The sequence below is a fragment of the Phoxinus phoxinus genome (assembly GCF_949152265.1).
Source record: "Phoxinus phoxinus genome assembly, chromosome: 1".
NCBI classification, from domain to species: Eukaryota; Metazoa; Chordata; class Actinopteri; order Cypriniformes; family Leuciscidae; genus Phoxinus; species Phoxinus phoxinus.
Window position 1 is genome coordinate 5,264,618 of NC_136876.1, and position 16,113 is coordinate 5,280,730.

Consider the following 16,113-nt stretch of genomic DNA (forward strand, 5'->3'; position numbering starts at 1 on the left):
GTAAACGTATACATTTTATCTAGGAAATGTAGTGGAGTAAAAGTGAAAGTTGACATTAATTTAAATAGCGAAGTAAAGTACAGATACGTGAAATTTCTACTTAAGTACAGTAACAAAGTATTTATACTCCGTTACATTACAACACTAACAGAGCACAAATAAACTTAACTTAACAAGTTAATGACTCAAACTAATAGTCAATTATAACATCTCAATGAATACTCTTTCACAATTGATTACACTGTAAAAAATTTAACGTAAAATCAACAGTAACTTACTGGCAACAAATATCCAGCAAGCTTCAGTATTTTATTCCACGGTAAAATTACTGTAAATCTGACAACAGTAGTTCACAGCATACCGTATAATAACTTACAGTATATTTATACTGTAAAATGAATTACAGTTCTTGTTTTTGCACTGTATTTTAAAATACAATAGTTTACAGCATACCGTATCATAACTTACAGTATATTTATACTGTAAAATTAATTACAGTGCTTGTTTTTGCAGTTTTAAAATACTGTAAAGATACTATGCAGTATAATTGATTATGGTATTTTTATATTCACATACTACAATCTGTTACACGCTTAAAAGAATGAAAGCTAAAGGCATGTATGCAAAAAATATTTCACACAATTATATTACTGATTATTAGATAAGTCAATTATGACAACACACAGAAGTCAGTTTAAAATTCTTTATTAAAATTGAATTTGTTAAACTAAAAACACTCCAGACTTGGCAGGGCCAATGCAAAGAGTGAAACTCGTCATCACCACGCTGCAATCTCGAACAACACGCTGAAAGAAATGAAAAACATATTCAACACTGCATAGACGTAAACAGAGAGATTACTTTCACAATGAATCTTCTTACTGAATGACCCTGATCTCCTCGATTCGTTACAAATCTAAAACCGCTCTAATTTTAAGAATTTTAGTGCATTACTCAATAACTGAAAATGACTTACCTCTGTATTTAATGAAAGAGCGAAACTCCTCATCAGCACGCTGCAATCTCGAACAACTGTTCATGCTGAAAGAAATAAAAAACATATTTAACACTGCATAGATATACACAGAGATAATTGTGCTTAAAAAGTATAAATGTTTTTTGTTTTTTTGTGAATGACCTATCTCTTCACTAGATAAGACCCTTATTTCTCAACTGGGATTGTGTAGAGACTCTTAAGCTGCATTGAGACGGACATTTGAACCTTCTTTTAACGTTGGGATCGTTGGTTAAAGTCCATTAAAGTCCATTCTGTGTAGAAAAATGCTGAAATGTTTACCTCAAAAAACTTCATTTATTTTCCACTGAAGAAAGAAATACATGGATATCTTACAATTTTCATTTTGAGGTGAACTAACGTAATCCTTTAAGAATTCTCTGGCGCTGCCCCACAGGGATTATAATGGCCATTTTCGTGAATATCAAACTAATATCAAATATACAACTAAATGAACCGCAGTCCGTTGGCAGTGGTTGTATCCAGACATTAATAAACTAATACAGTCCACTTGAATTAGTGAATGAAACGAATGAGCAAAACCGAACGCTGTGAACGTCTGTTCTGAAGGACTTGTGGATGCCGAGACGCGGGAATTAATTCGGTGGGACTTTCACTGCCTGTGTAATGTAACATTATTCACTTTAAGTGTGCTTCGGTTGTTCTAACGTTATAATATTTATAATATGACAGATAACACTGTGGTTGTCCATTCAATTCGTGTAGGTAGGGTTATGTTATAACGTTAAATGTTAACATGTTGTTGTAAGCTTAGGCACACAATATGAGGCCTCGTTCGCGACAGGCCACACGCACACGGTGTAACGTTACACAAATGTTTAGAAATAAGAACATTTCGATTTTGTTCTAAACTTGAAATTAATAACTGACATTAACATCAAACCTTAGTTTGATAAGAACCTTAGTATCCGGCTAACTGGCTAGAATGTTTGCGTTACAAAGCCATATAACTTTACCTTTACATCAAACTCACCACCGATTAGGCTTGGTAAAACGAATATCTTCACATGTTGTGGTGAAACATTCAAAACACATTTTTAAGATATTAATTGAATACAATTTTACATCTCACCTCTGGCTAGTTCTTGCTGGTTGTGCGTGCACCGTCCCCGAAGTCTCTCAGGATGAAATGGAAAGTTTGAGTGAGACGGCTGACGGTTAGATGATTGGTTGCCAGGTATATCCCTTGCAGTGGCGGGCCGTGCATTTCACACCTAGGCCTTCAGTGATGTCCAACCTGAATTAATAACGAAAAACAGTGAAATTCCTGTTTTTATTTTGCACCGGCAATTATAGGGTTAATGCGGTGAGTTCGGGAAAGGCCGGGTAGAGAGAAACGAGCGAGTGCGTTCGGCTGGCTACAGTGGTTCTTGCGTTCCGATTATAAATTCAGAAAAGAAAACTCCATTGTCTTGTCCTTCAATGGTTACAATAGTATTAATGTTTGAAAAAAGAAGTTGATTCGATCATAAATTTACAAGTAAAATTAGGAAGAAAATATTATGCACGGACAAAAACGGGGGCAAAAAAATGCATTATACTCACCAAAACTACTGCCTATTTTTTTAATACAAAATCCATTCTAATTTCTTTCCTCAAAAAGACTTAAATTACTTGGATGTACAGGTTGTCTGTGCGTTTCAGTCCCAACAACCTTTTCTATCGCCATCGAGGCTATAAAGTGCTGAAAGTCCAGTCTGTCCCGTCGTATTTCTGGCATAAGTTTTAATTCGCTCTAGTGCTGAGAGTGTCTGCTCGACAGAAGCAGTAAACCGGGAAAACACCGCAAAACAAGACGATGTGTAACGTTACAGCCGACACAAACTCTCACACAGATTTTTGAACGATATCAATGAGATCAGCGCGACTTTTGGCTTTAAAATCAGTCCTGGCATAACGTTACATTGCAGTCAGTTCTGTTTTTACCCGGACAAAATCGATAGAGATCCGTGACTCTGCGTAAGCTGAATAAAGCTGAATAAGGGATTTTTTTCCGGTAGGTTTGAACCTGCTGGTGGTCGAGGAAGGAAAGAAACATTAATTTGTGGGTTGAAAAACTATTAAATCTACAGGAATATATTTTAGTTTACACAGTTCGCTACTGATGCGGTTAGCTATCTCTGACTACCAGTAATAGTAGTACACGCTCTGACCATCCAATCAAAGGGCGTGAAAATGCTTACGTTATTGTATGCCTGCTAGATGGCCCCGGTGCAATCAACTCGAAATCTGATTGGCTTATTAAATCTGACTGATTATCTGATTGGTTAAAGCAACAGTTTCATTGCCATTCATATTAAGCTACAGGCGCCCGCACTATCGATTCTGAAGGCCTCGAAGCAGATATATTTGACCTGGCAACACATGATGACTGAAATATGATTGGATAAAAGCGCTAAAATAAGCATACACTACTGGAAGCAGCGCAACCAAGAGAAAAACTATGACATTACGAGAATGGACTATTGGGAATCATATAATACTCATTCATAAAATATATATATTAAAGTTCAAGTCAGTGATTCTGATAATGTTTAGGCCGGCAGAGAAGGCCTTGCTGGCCCTGACGGCCCACCACTGATCCCTTGCGATTCGATCTTTATGTAATTAAGTGTGTAAATCAAAAGCAAAATAATAATAATAATAATAAATCATGGAAATATATTTTTATCTATTTTACATTGCCTATAATTGATCATTGGATGGGACTACATCTCCCATCCAAAAATTGTACACTATAATAGCCTTTGAGATTAGTTGGGTTTGTGACAAAATCTGGCAACCATAAAGAAAAGAAGAAAAAACACCCAAACAAATTGAAACTTTTTTTTAACTATATAAATGCCTTAATATATGGGTTACCTTATGAAACGATGTATTATAAAATTCCTAAGCTGAAATAACCTTAATAAACCAAAAATGTTCCCCTGTCTGTTGGAATATTACTGTCATCAATTTAACAGTATACAAATATTACTGTAATTATTTTATTTCCCCCCCAAAGAATAGCATAAATTGACAGCAACTTTCCTGTAAATAGTTCTACAGTAAGACAAAGCTGGAAATACAGCAAAAATAATGTAAAAGCTATACAATTGACAGCAACTTACTGTAAACTGTTTCTACAGTAAACTTTCACTGATAATACAGCAATAATACTGTGAAAACAACAGAAATCATTTACAGTGTATTTAAACTCAGGTTATAACACTTATACTCAATTTAACATCAAGTGCACGGAGCTCATGAAATCGTACCTCTCCTCTCTAGTGACAATGCAGGAAAGAGAACGATCACCGATTGCGCTGCCGTTTGAACCACTGACCTGCGCATGACGTCAGCCGACGTGCATACTGTGATGATTACCTCGTAAACTTTTCAAAATAAAATACCCCAAAACAAATATTACAAATTAAAACAAACAAAACAAATTGATAATCCGATGTAACAACATTTCCCTGCTACACTTGTACTGTCACCCTGTCGCAATAAACGTCGCCTGCTACTGTTTCCAGTTTCAGTCTCCAGTGATTATGACAGAACGATCTGACCAAGGAATGGTAGCAGCGGGCGTGTCTTCGGGGTCATTGGAAGACTTCATTCATCACACCGTCCAGAGAATGGATTCGCAGCGGAGAGAGATCGTCGATACGGGTCGCACAGTACAAGCGTTGGTGACGCAGGTGTCCGAGCTCACCCAGCAGATCCAACGCCTACAGGGTCCCGCTGCGCCACCCACACCGGTCGTCCCTCCCACAGCTTCAGCGCGCCTCTCCCAGTCAGAGCCCCGCCTACCCGCACCAGAATCATATTCTGGTGAACCAGCTTTTTGCAGAACGTTCCTGACACGTTGTTCTATGCAATTCGCTCTTCAACCTCAGACCTTCAGCACCGAACAAGCCAGGGTGGCTTTTGTTTTAACGCTGCTGACTGGGAGGGCGGCGCTTTGGGGAACGGCGGTGTGGGAGAACCAGAACCCATGCTGCGCCTCGTTCCAGACCCTCGCCGCCGAGATGAGAAAGGTGTTCGACCGTGCCGTCTCGGGGAGAGAGGCTGCCAGGATCCTGGCAAGACTTCGCCAAGGAGAGAGGTCTGTCTCCGATTTCTCGATCGAGTTCCGGACCTTGGCGGCGGAGTGCGGATGGAACGAGGAGGCGCAGTGGGACATGTTCCTGCATGGGTTGGCTGACCACGTCCAGAAGGAGATCTACGCCCTGGACCTTCCCACCACTCTGAACGGGCTCGTGGATCTGGCACTGCGGGTGGACGCGCGGCTGTCCCTGGTCGAGCGCCGGACCCCGTCTACCCGACCCACCGGAGGAGCTGAGGGCGGGAGGCCCAACAGGAGGGACGTGGTCAGTCCCGCATTCGATCCGGAACCCATGCAGGTGGGTCGAGCTCGGCTTTCCCGGGAGGAGAGGGAGAGGCGGAGGTCCCAGGGCCTTTGCCTGTATTGTGGAGGTACAGGACATTATGCTTACGACTGCCCGGTAAAGAGGTCAAGCCCGATAGTAAACTTGAGGCTACTATCGGGTGGGATCTCCGCCAGGAAGACCTCATCTACGATCACATCTACCTCCACGCTCCTCCCGGTAAGACTTAGATGGTCAGTCCACCAGCACGACTGTCAAGCACTTCTGGACTCTGGGGCTGAGGGTAATTTTATGGACCACACTTTTGCACAGAAACTTCAGATTCCACTCAGACCTCTCACTCACAGGATCGCCGTTAAAGCACTCAATGGACAAGAACTTCCTACCATTTCCCTTTCCACCAAGGATTTAACTCTCATCACTTCCGGCAACCATTCAGAGACAGTTTCATTTCTCATCATGGACTCACCTCTTGCTCCCGTCGTCCTTGGACACCCCTGGCTCATCAAACATAACCCCCGTATAGACTGGCATCACAAGACTGTGCTGGAGTGGAGCAAGGAATGTGGAGGAACTGGGCGGCAGTGGCTCAGTGGTTCATGTAGATTGTCTACAAACCGGAAGGTTGGTGGTTCAATCCCCGGTTCCACCTGACCAAGTGTCGAGGTGTCCTTGAGCAAGACACCTAACCCCAGCTGCTCCCGACGAGCTGGATCGCCTTGCATGGCTGACACCGCCGTCGGTGTATGAATGAGTGTGTGAATGGGTGAATGTGAGGCAATATTGTAAAGCGCTTTGTTGGCCATTGGGTCTGTGAAAGCGCTATATAAATGCAGTCCATTTACCATTTACCAAGGAATGCCATAAGTTCTGTCTTGTATCTGCTTGTTCGTCTGTGCCTGTTTCTGTTTTTCAGGAGGAAGCAGGGGATTTGTCTAACGTGCCCGCAGAGTATCTGGACCTGAAGGGGGTGTTCAGTAAGTCTCGTGCTGCTTCTCTTCCTCCGCATCGTCCCTATGACTGTGCTATAGATTTACTGCCAGGTAAGTCTCCGCCTAAGGGCAAGTTATATTCACTTTCTATACCGGAAAGGGAGGCTATGGAGAAATATATTTCTGATTCTCTAGCAACCAAGTCCATCCGCCCTTCCTCTTCTCCAGCGGGGGCGGGATTCTTTTTTGTGGGGAAGAAGGACGGTTCTCTGCGACCTTGTATTGATTACCGAGGGTTGAATAACATCACGGTAAAGAATACTTATCCTTTGCCGTTGATGTCTTCAGCTTTCGAGAGGTTGCAGGGAGCGTCCGTCTTCACAAAATTGGATTTGCGTAACGCTTATCATTTGGTCCGCATTAGGGAGGGGGATGAATGGAAAACTGCCTTTAACACCCCCAGGGGGCACTTTGAATATTTGGTTATGCCTTTCGGGCTGTCCAACTCCCCGGCAGTTTTCCAGGCACTGGTCAATGACGTGTTGCGAGACATGATCGATCAGTTCATATATGTCTACCTGGACGACATATTGATTTTTTTTTCGTCTCTCCAGGAACATGTGCAACACGTCCGACGAGTGCTTCAGAGGTTGCTAGAGAATGGGCTTTTTGTCAAGGCGGAGAAATGCGATCTTCATGCACAGTCTGTTCCTTTCCTAGGATACATCGTCTCGTCTGAAGGGGTGCGGATGGACCCTGAGAAGATTAAGGCTCTGGTAGATTGGCCAAGCCCGGACTCTCGCAAGGCCCTGCAGAGGTTCCTGGGGTTCGCCAATTTCTATCGGCGTTTTATTCGCAATTTCAGCCAAGTAGTCGCACCTCTGACTGCCTTGACCTCCCCCAGAACTACGTTCAGGTGGTCGGACACGGCCGAGGCCGTGTTCACCAAACTGAAAGGCCGCTTTGTTTCAGCCCCCATTCTTGTCGCCCCTGATTCCTCACGTCAGTTCGTGGTGGAGGTCGACGCGTCAGAGGTGGGAGTAGGTGCAGTGCTGTCCCAACGCTCCCCTGTAGACGACAAGATGCATCCGTGCGCGTTTTTGTCTCACCGATTGTCTCCTGCCGAACGGAATTACGACATTGGTAACAGAGAGTTGTTGGCAGTTAAGTTAGCGTTGGAGGAATGGCGCCACTGGTTAGAAGGTGCGGGGGTACCTTTTATCGTCTGGACTGATCACAAGAACCTAGAGTACATCAGAACTGCTAAAAGATTGAACTCCAGGCAGGCTCGGTGGGCACTTTTTTTCGGTCGTTTTGATTTTTCTCTTTCTTACCGTCCGGGTTCCAAGAACATCAAACCCGTATCTCGTATATTTGATTTTTCCGAACGCCCGGTTACTCCCGAGTGCATTTTGCCGGAGACTCTATTCGTTTCCACAATCTCATGGGAGGTCGAGTCGAGGGTCAAGAGCGCCCTAGAAGGGGTAATGCCTCCGCCCGGGTGCCCACCGAATCGTTTGTTTGTGCCGGAGGGATTACGGTCTGACGTTATCCAGTGGGGTCATGGCTCCAACGTGGCTTGCCATCCAGGAGTTAATCGCACTAGTTTTTTAGTCAGGCAACGATTCTGGTGGCCTCGTATGGCTCGCGACATTCACGATTTTGTTTTGGCTTGCTCGGTTTGTGCCACTGGTAAGACTTCCAATCGACCTCCAGATGGGTTACTTCAGCCGCTGTCGGTTCCTTCGAGACCCTGGTCCCATATCGCTCTAGATTTTGTTACCGCCCTCCCACCCTCCCAGGGGAACACAGTGGTTTTAACTGTGGTGGACTGGTTCTCGAAGGCAACCCATTTTGTTCCCTTACCCAAATTACCTTCAGCTAAGGAGACAGCGGTAGCGGTCATAGATCACGTCTTTCGTTTACATGGCCTTCCGATTGACGTGGTTTCCAACAGGGGACCCCAGTTCGTGTCCAAATTTTGGCGAGAGTTTTGTAGGTTACTGGGGGCGACGGTTAGTCTTTCTTCAGGGTTTCACCCCCAGAGCAATGGTCAAACCGAGAGAGCCAACCAAGATTTGGAAAGAGTGTTGCGATGTTTGGTGTCCAAGAATCCTTCCTCATGGAGCCAACAACTCTCTATGGTGGAGTACGCCCACAACACGTTGCCAGTGTCGGCCACGGGCCTATCTCCGTTTGAGTGTAGTGTAGGTTACCAGCCACCTATTTTTCCCAGTCTGGAATCCGAGGTTGCGGTTCCCTCCGCTCACGCCTTTGTTCAGAGGTGTCACCGCACCTGGACTAGAGCCCGTGAGACTCTACTCCAGGTGGGGGCGCGCACCAAGGCCAAGGCCGATCGCCACAGGTCAAAGCCTCCCGTATACGTCGTGGGTCAAAAAGTGTGGCTTTCAACTAAGAACATTCCTTTGCGCACCGTCTCTAATAAGCTTGCTCCCAAATTTATTGGCCCTTTTACTGTCACCAAGATCATTAGTCCGGTGGCAGTCCACCTCAAGTTACCTCCCGCATACAGGAGGGTCCATTCCGCCTTTCATGTCTCTAAAATCAAACCCGTGTTTCATTCTCACATTAACCCGCCTGTCCCGGTTCCTCCCCCACCGCGTCTCGTAGATGGGGAGACCACATATTCGGTTAACCGTATTCTGGACTCTAGGCGGAGGGGACGCGGATTTCAGTACTTGGTGGACTGGGAAGGTTACGGTCCGGAGGAGAGAAGTTGGGTTCCTGCTCGAGACATCCTGGATCACTCCCTTATCGATAATTACAATCGACGGGTAAGGGAGTCTGGGAACGCCAGGAGGCGTTCTTAGGAGGAGGGGTACTGTCACGGTAGACGTTTTCTCTGTTCCTTCTAGTCTTGTGTTTATGTTGTGGTGTGAGCGCGTGGTTGTGTGAGCGCGTGGTTATGTGGGCGTGAATGTTGACATTACCTGATCCGGTCCAGCTGTCCATCATCATCACTTCACCAGCTGCGGGCAATCTCACCACTCTACATATACTCACTGCTTATCTCCTCTCATTGTCAGATCGTTGTTAGATGTTGTTCGTGTTGGTGTTCCGGTGTCCTGTTCCTGCCTTGTTCCTGTCTTCCTGTCTTCTCACCGTCACCTCACCATCACACATCTTCATGGACCCTGACCATCTAGTCCCTGCGTCACGTATTCCACCTGCTTGTACTGTCACCCTGTCGCAATAAATGTCGCCTGCTACTGTTTCCAGTTTCAGTCTCCAGTGATTATGACAAGATGTCATTAAAGAGAGAGCCCTCTCTGTAACTCTCAAATTTGTCAACAAGAGAGTCAACAAGTGTGACAGCTGTGCCCAAATCAAGTTGTGGGGACTGTAAAATATCTGACAGATATTTTATCTCGCCAAGAACACTGGTGAATGTTACAAGGAGGCTAACAAACTTGAGATCTATTTGGGCTAATAAACCTCTTGCCTCTACAGCTCTGTCACCATTTTGCTCTTCTGATATTTCTTTTAGTAGACGTATGATGGCTGACAGTCTGTCTCTTACTGTCTTGCAAGCATTATACAGCGGGGAAAATAAGTATTGAACACGTCACCATTTTTCTCAGTAAATAAATTTCCAAAAGTGCTATTGACATGACATTTTCACCAGATGTTGGTAACACCCAAAGTAATCCATATATACAAAGAAACCAAAACAAATAAGTTCAGAAATTAAGTTATGTGTAATAATGTGAAATGACACAGGGAAAAAGTATTGAACACATGAAGAAAGGGAGGTGCAAAAAGGCATGGAAAGCCAAGACAACAGCTGAAAACTATCAGTAATTAAAAAGCAATGCAGCCCCCTGTCAGTGCAGAATAATATCAGCTGGTTTAGTCCCAACGGATGGCCTACAAAAAGGTCTCATTGCCAATGTGTCACACCAGACACATCTCATGATGGGTAAAAGCAAAGAGCTGTCTCAAGACTTTCGCAACCTAATTGTTGCAAAACATAATGATGGCATTGGTTCTAGACACATTTCTAAGCTTCGGGATGTTCCAGTGAGAACTGTTGGGGCCATAATGCCGAAGTGGAAAGACAATCATTTCACCATAAATTTGCCTCGACCAGGTGCTCCTCGCAACATTTCTGACAGAGGAGTGAAAAGAATGATCAGAAGAGTTGTCCAATGTCGATTTTTTGTCAATGTCGATCAGTTTGTCGATGCAAACAGATTAGTAGGAGCAGTGATGTTGGATTTCAGTGCAGCATTTGACCTGATAGATCACAAAATACTGCTTCAAAAATTAGAATGCTACGGTTTTACACCTTCGTCTCTGTCATGGATGGGGAGTTACCTATCCAATAGGAAGCAGCGGGTGTTCTTTAATGGTCAATATTTATCTACTAAGACAATACATTGTGGTGTGCCCCAGGGTAGTTGCTTTGGGCCTTTGCTATACTTGATCTTTACAAATGATTTACCTTTTATTGTGAAACATTCAACTGTTGTTATGTATGCAGATGATTCCACACTGTACTGTTCTGCAAAAACTCCTCAAGATGTCTCACATCTATTAATCCTCTGGGGACCAAAAACGCGCCGGCGCGTTTTGCTTGTGTTTTTTTTTAGCAATGCAAAATAAACTCAAAATGCTCTGTTAATTTTGATCTTTCATTTTCGTGTTATACATCAATCGATCCTGTTCAGTTTCTATTTTTTTTCTGTATACTCACAATAAAAATAAAGTGTTTTGCTTTTTGCCAAATAAAGAAAAATTAACATGATGCGAGTTCTGCACTCTCTCTGTCAATGAACTCCAATTTGAAACGCGTTCGAAAATGATCTATAACTCCGCGGAAATTCAGTCAAACAGGCAAACATACCCGCGGGCATAAAGCTTGAGATCGCATCTTTCAAATGAAGTAATTTATATAAAAAACAAATATTCTCAGCTTCTGTAATCTGTATGAAAAGAGAGCGATTCCAGTCGAGCTCATTACGAGCTCATTTCACTCTCCTCCTCCACTTCTCTCAGTTCTTCACTCTCCTCCTCCACTTCTCTCAGTTCTTCACTCTCCTCCTTCACTTCTCTCAGTTCTTCACTCTCCTCCTTCACTTCTCTCAGTTCTTCACTCTCCTCCTTCACTTCTCTCAGTTCTTCACTCTCCTCCACTTCTCTCAGTTCTTCACTCTCCTCCTCCACTTCTCTCAGTTCTTCACTCTCCTCCTTCACTTCTCTCAGTTCTTCACTCTCCTCCTTCACTTCTCTCAGTTCTTCACTCTCCTCCTCCACTTCTATCAGTTCTTCACTCTCCTCCTTCACTTCTCTCAGTTCTTCACTCTCCTCCTCCACTTCACTCAGTTCTTCACTCTCCTCCTCCACTTCTCTCAGTTCTTCACTCTCCTCCTTCACTTCTCTCAGTTCTTCACTCTCCTCCTCCACTTCTCTCAGTTCTTCACTCTCCTCCTTCACTTCTCTCAGTTCTTCACTCTCCTCCTTCACTTCACTCAGTTCTTCACTCTCCTCGCTCTCTTCCATCAGGTCTAAAATCAAAGAAAAAAATATTACATTTAATTTAGTACATCAAAATATTTCTCTTCAAAGAGACAAATATAAAGTGAAAGGACATGAAAGTGAGCCCTGATGTAATGGTAGAAAGTAGACAACTGTTATAATAAATTATGATAATTTCATGCCTTTTTATAATTTGATTATATGTCCTTGAAACTTTCCATGAATGAGGGAAATTTATCTTCCAATTATTATTTTTAAAACATTATAGGCACGAATCCCATGTTTCTTTAGCAAGAACTATTAAAAATATTTGATCAATGACACAATTATCGAACATGATATTAAAATATACAATACTGCCATGTTTTGACACCAACTTTGAGATTGATATTTCTTTTACTAAAAACGTTTTAATTATTAATGGCCGTTCACACTAGACTTTTCCTTCATAGACTTCCATTCATGCGCATGTGAAAGTGGGACACCAGAAACACAAGCTCAAGTGAACAATCCTTTGAGAAATAACACAAACGTTTAACATTCAAGTGGAGTGGAGCCTCATTCGCAGGAATTTTTTACGCATCTTTGCATTGACTTAACATTGAAATCACTCGCGTCCAGTGTGAACGCACTGTAAGAAGAATCTCTATAACTATGAATAACTTGTATGATATTTGACAAATACAACTATCAGTAACTTGGCATTTCCTGATTGTTCCTAAAAAATAAAAAATAATGTTGAAAATTACAAAAATTCTGGTAACATTGTTGCAAATTGGAAACCAGATCTACAATAAATGTAAAATAGTATTTAGCGTTATCTAATATTGATAATCAATATATAAATGTCTCAAATCTCCCTTTACTGACCATTTGTTGAAGAAAACCCAGAACATTCTGCACCATTTCATAGTGTAACTGTTTATCTAAATGTGATGAAGTGCTTGAATGTTTCTAAGATGAATGTTCTCCAGCATCATGAATGAATGAAGATTAAACACCAACCTCTTTGTTCTTCAGGATCTTCAGTGTGTTTCATTCTGCAGGGTTCTGGATCACTCGTGTTCTCACTGTCCTCTTTAATAAACTCAGTCTCTGCAGATTTCAGCTCTTCCTGATGCTTTCATGCTCGTCTTCACTTGCAGCTGATGGGAATTTACAGCATTTATTGGAGAATTACTGTGGGAGGAGCTTCACTGATGATGTGACTGCAGTGGGAGGAGCTTTACTGATGATGTGTTTACAGTGGGAGGAGCTTTACTGATGATGTGACTGCAGTGGGAGGAGCTTCACTGATGATGTGATTGCAGTGGGAGGAGCTGATCTGCCAAAATCAAAAATATAAATCACTGAGTTTGTTTTTATAATAAATGACACGTCTAATCATTTATGTCTGTCTATCTATTCACCGTACAGTAACTGATGCCAATTCATTTATTATTTTAATGCTAATCCTAATTCCTAACATTATTCTTCATTAAAATACAGGTATCTAGAAATAAAGAAAAGAATGTAAATAATTTAAATTCTTCCAAATATAAATAATGGTAAGAAAAACAGTTAAAATCATAAACACAGAAATAAACATATATAGTAGCCAACAAATCCCCTCAGTCTGCTGACACCAATGAAATGAGCTTTAAGTGACAATTTGCAGGAGATCTGGAGACATCAGCATAATAATTGAGGTGAAAACAGGAACTATTGTCATGAAATAAAGAGTGTTTTCAGCAGATCTGTTAAAATTGATGAGCCTCAGACTATCAACACTCATTCAACAAGCCATTCAGGATCATCAGCAGATCATCTCACTTTATTCTGAGTGTTTGCTGTTAGAAACACATTATTTGAGTCAGGATAGATGAAGCCTGTAAACCAGCTGTGCAATTCCAGCATTATGGACGTGACATTTGCAGTCAAAACTTGAAATATAAATTCTAAGAAAATGCATTTAATACCAATAAATTGTAAACGTCTGTTTATATATCCATACTCCCTTAATAAAGAAGTCCAGACATTAGAAAAATATCAGTCTACATATTAGAGGTCGACCGATAGTGGATTTTACCGATACTTAGTTTTGACCGTACGTACCAATAATGATTAATCAGACGATATTTTTTAAATGGAAACTGGATAAAAAAATTAAAAAAACATAACACTCCAAGTAAAACAGTGCTTAACTGAAATGTGCTAAATTAAATTAATATATAAATATGAATATATTAAAATGGGAAGTTCTACAGAACGAATTCTACAGAAAATAATTTGAACATTAAAATATTACAGGTTTCTTTAGTTATAACCTAGAAACCTGTCATAGATTCCAGAGCCATAGAGAGAGAGAGTTGCGACACTCTTTGATGTCGCCGCTATCGCTGTCACGTGGTTCATGTAAGCCCCAATAGTTCCAAAACATACGCTGGCTGTCATGTTCTTCTATGCGACAGACAGCAGCGATTGCATTATTGAACGGAAAATATAAAATAAAACACACACCCAAGTCCTTTTTCAGCTGTTATTGCATTTTGTTAATGTCAGTTTTGCATTTGGAGAGGGAATGAGGTACGGTATATTACTTATTTAAGTTTTAGGCTATATTTTTGGAGGGAAAAGCTTAGTGTTCATGTTCGCATGGGTAGTATTGGCTTTAGCGGCTCTAACTTAACTTTTCCATATCATTCATCTGATGATGGACGTCTCATGATATTTATTTTAGCACAACTGGGCTGTATTAGGTTATTGATTCCCGTGATTTTGCTTATAAATTCCGATTCAGCCATTAGCCTTCGTGGTAACACTTTACAATAAGGTTCGTTAGTTAACATTAGTTAACTACATTAGTTAACTTTAACTAATAATGAACTGCACTTATACAGCATTTATTTATCTTTGTTAATGTTAATTTCAACATTTACTAATACATTATTAAAATCTTGTTAACATGAGTTAATGCACTGTGAACTAACATGAACAAACAATGAACAGCTTTATTCATATTAACTAACATTAACAAAGATTCATAAATACTGTTACAAATGTATTGTTCATGTTAGTTAATACATTAAATAATGTTTAATAAATGAACCTTATTGTAAAGTGTTACCGCCTTCGTGATCACGCAAAGAGGTCTGCCGTGCTCACTTCTGATGAAAGTGGCCAGCCACAGGACCACAACGTGAAACATGATCATGTTAAGACTAAGAATATAATTTTAAGATTAAGCCATACACATATCCATGAGCCAGGGCCCCAAATTTGGTCCATCGGTATCATCTGGGGGGACAAAGTCTCATAGTGATTTTTGGCAAGGTATACACCCCTAGTACTAGAAAAATCACGATAGCAGTGCAGGGGTGGTAGCGAAATCACTTTTTTCAGCATATGAAGTTACTAACCCCCTAAGATAAATTCTGTTTTTGAAATCTGGTGTATATCTGGTTTAGTCTCATGCTAGGGATATTGTCAATATTCTATAATATGGTGCTTGGTATCGTTGGAAAGGGGACCTTTTAGGCTTTCATTTAAGCCCAGTACTGAATCTGTCTGACAAACACAGAGGTCACATGACTTCTTTAAACCAGAAATAACACACATTTTTTAACAATTTCCGCCTAAACTGTATGCTTTCTTTTATCCCTGTGGCATGAAAGAACACCACGGACACAAAACTCAACAACTTCAATACTCAAGGCACCCTGATGACTCAGAAAATGTATAATATACCCATACTATTTATTTATGAGAGCCTTAAATTAGACTTGTGCAGCCAACACAAGTTTTCAAAATAGAATAGAGCCAATAGAATGGACAAATAGAATACCCTATTAGTCCAGGGCCAAATGGCCTATTTATTCATGTACAGTTGTAATAAAAAGTAATTGTTTCAATAGTGTTGTCAACATAACACTTGTAAGTGGTTTAAAAAAAATTTTATATCATGTATTTTGATATTCACCCACTTTCAGTTAGAATGTCAGAAAGTAGCTCATGCACGGAATGTTGATGGATTTTGACAGTTTGATAAGGTTTTGTCAGATTTGTGAAAAGATTGTTGGTTCAGTTGACTGGTTATAACAACACTACCAACTATGCCATATGGGGAAGAGGAGGCCTGTTCCGGCGCAAAAGTTCCCTGGTGCTATTTTGCAGTTTCAAAAAACAATTCCGCCACTGACCAGGAAAAACCCAGTCTAAAGACAGTGGCGCGTTGCGCGATAGTCATATGCTATTTTAAGGGCACATGCTTGGCCATTATGTAGTGGATGAACAA

At 41.4% G+C, this 16,113-nt stretch overlaps 2 protein-coding genes across 2 annotated transcripts in view; both read right to left on the minus strand.

The window, feature by feature from the left end:
- LOC306999562 (uncharacterized protein) overlaps positions 1 to 16,113 on the minus strand; it is an 825,164-nt gene that overhangs the window by 648,943 nt on the left and 160,108 nt on the right. The window lies entirely within an intron of this gene.
- LOC307002747 (uncharacterized protein) lies at positions 11,322 to 13,133 on the minus strand (the record flags this gene model as incomplete). The annotated part of the gene is made up of 2 exons (XM_079620659.1): positions 12,846 to 13,133; positions 11,322 to 11,869 (listed from the first exon to the last, which is right to left on the minus strand). Exons 1-2 carry the CDS (start codon positions 12,877 to 12,879, stop codon positions 11,322 to 11,324), a joined length of 582 nt encoding a protein of 193 aa, XP_079476785.1. The 5' UTR covers positions 12,880 to 13,133.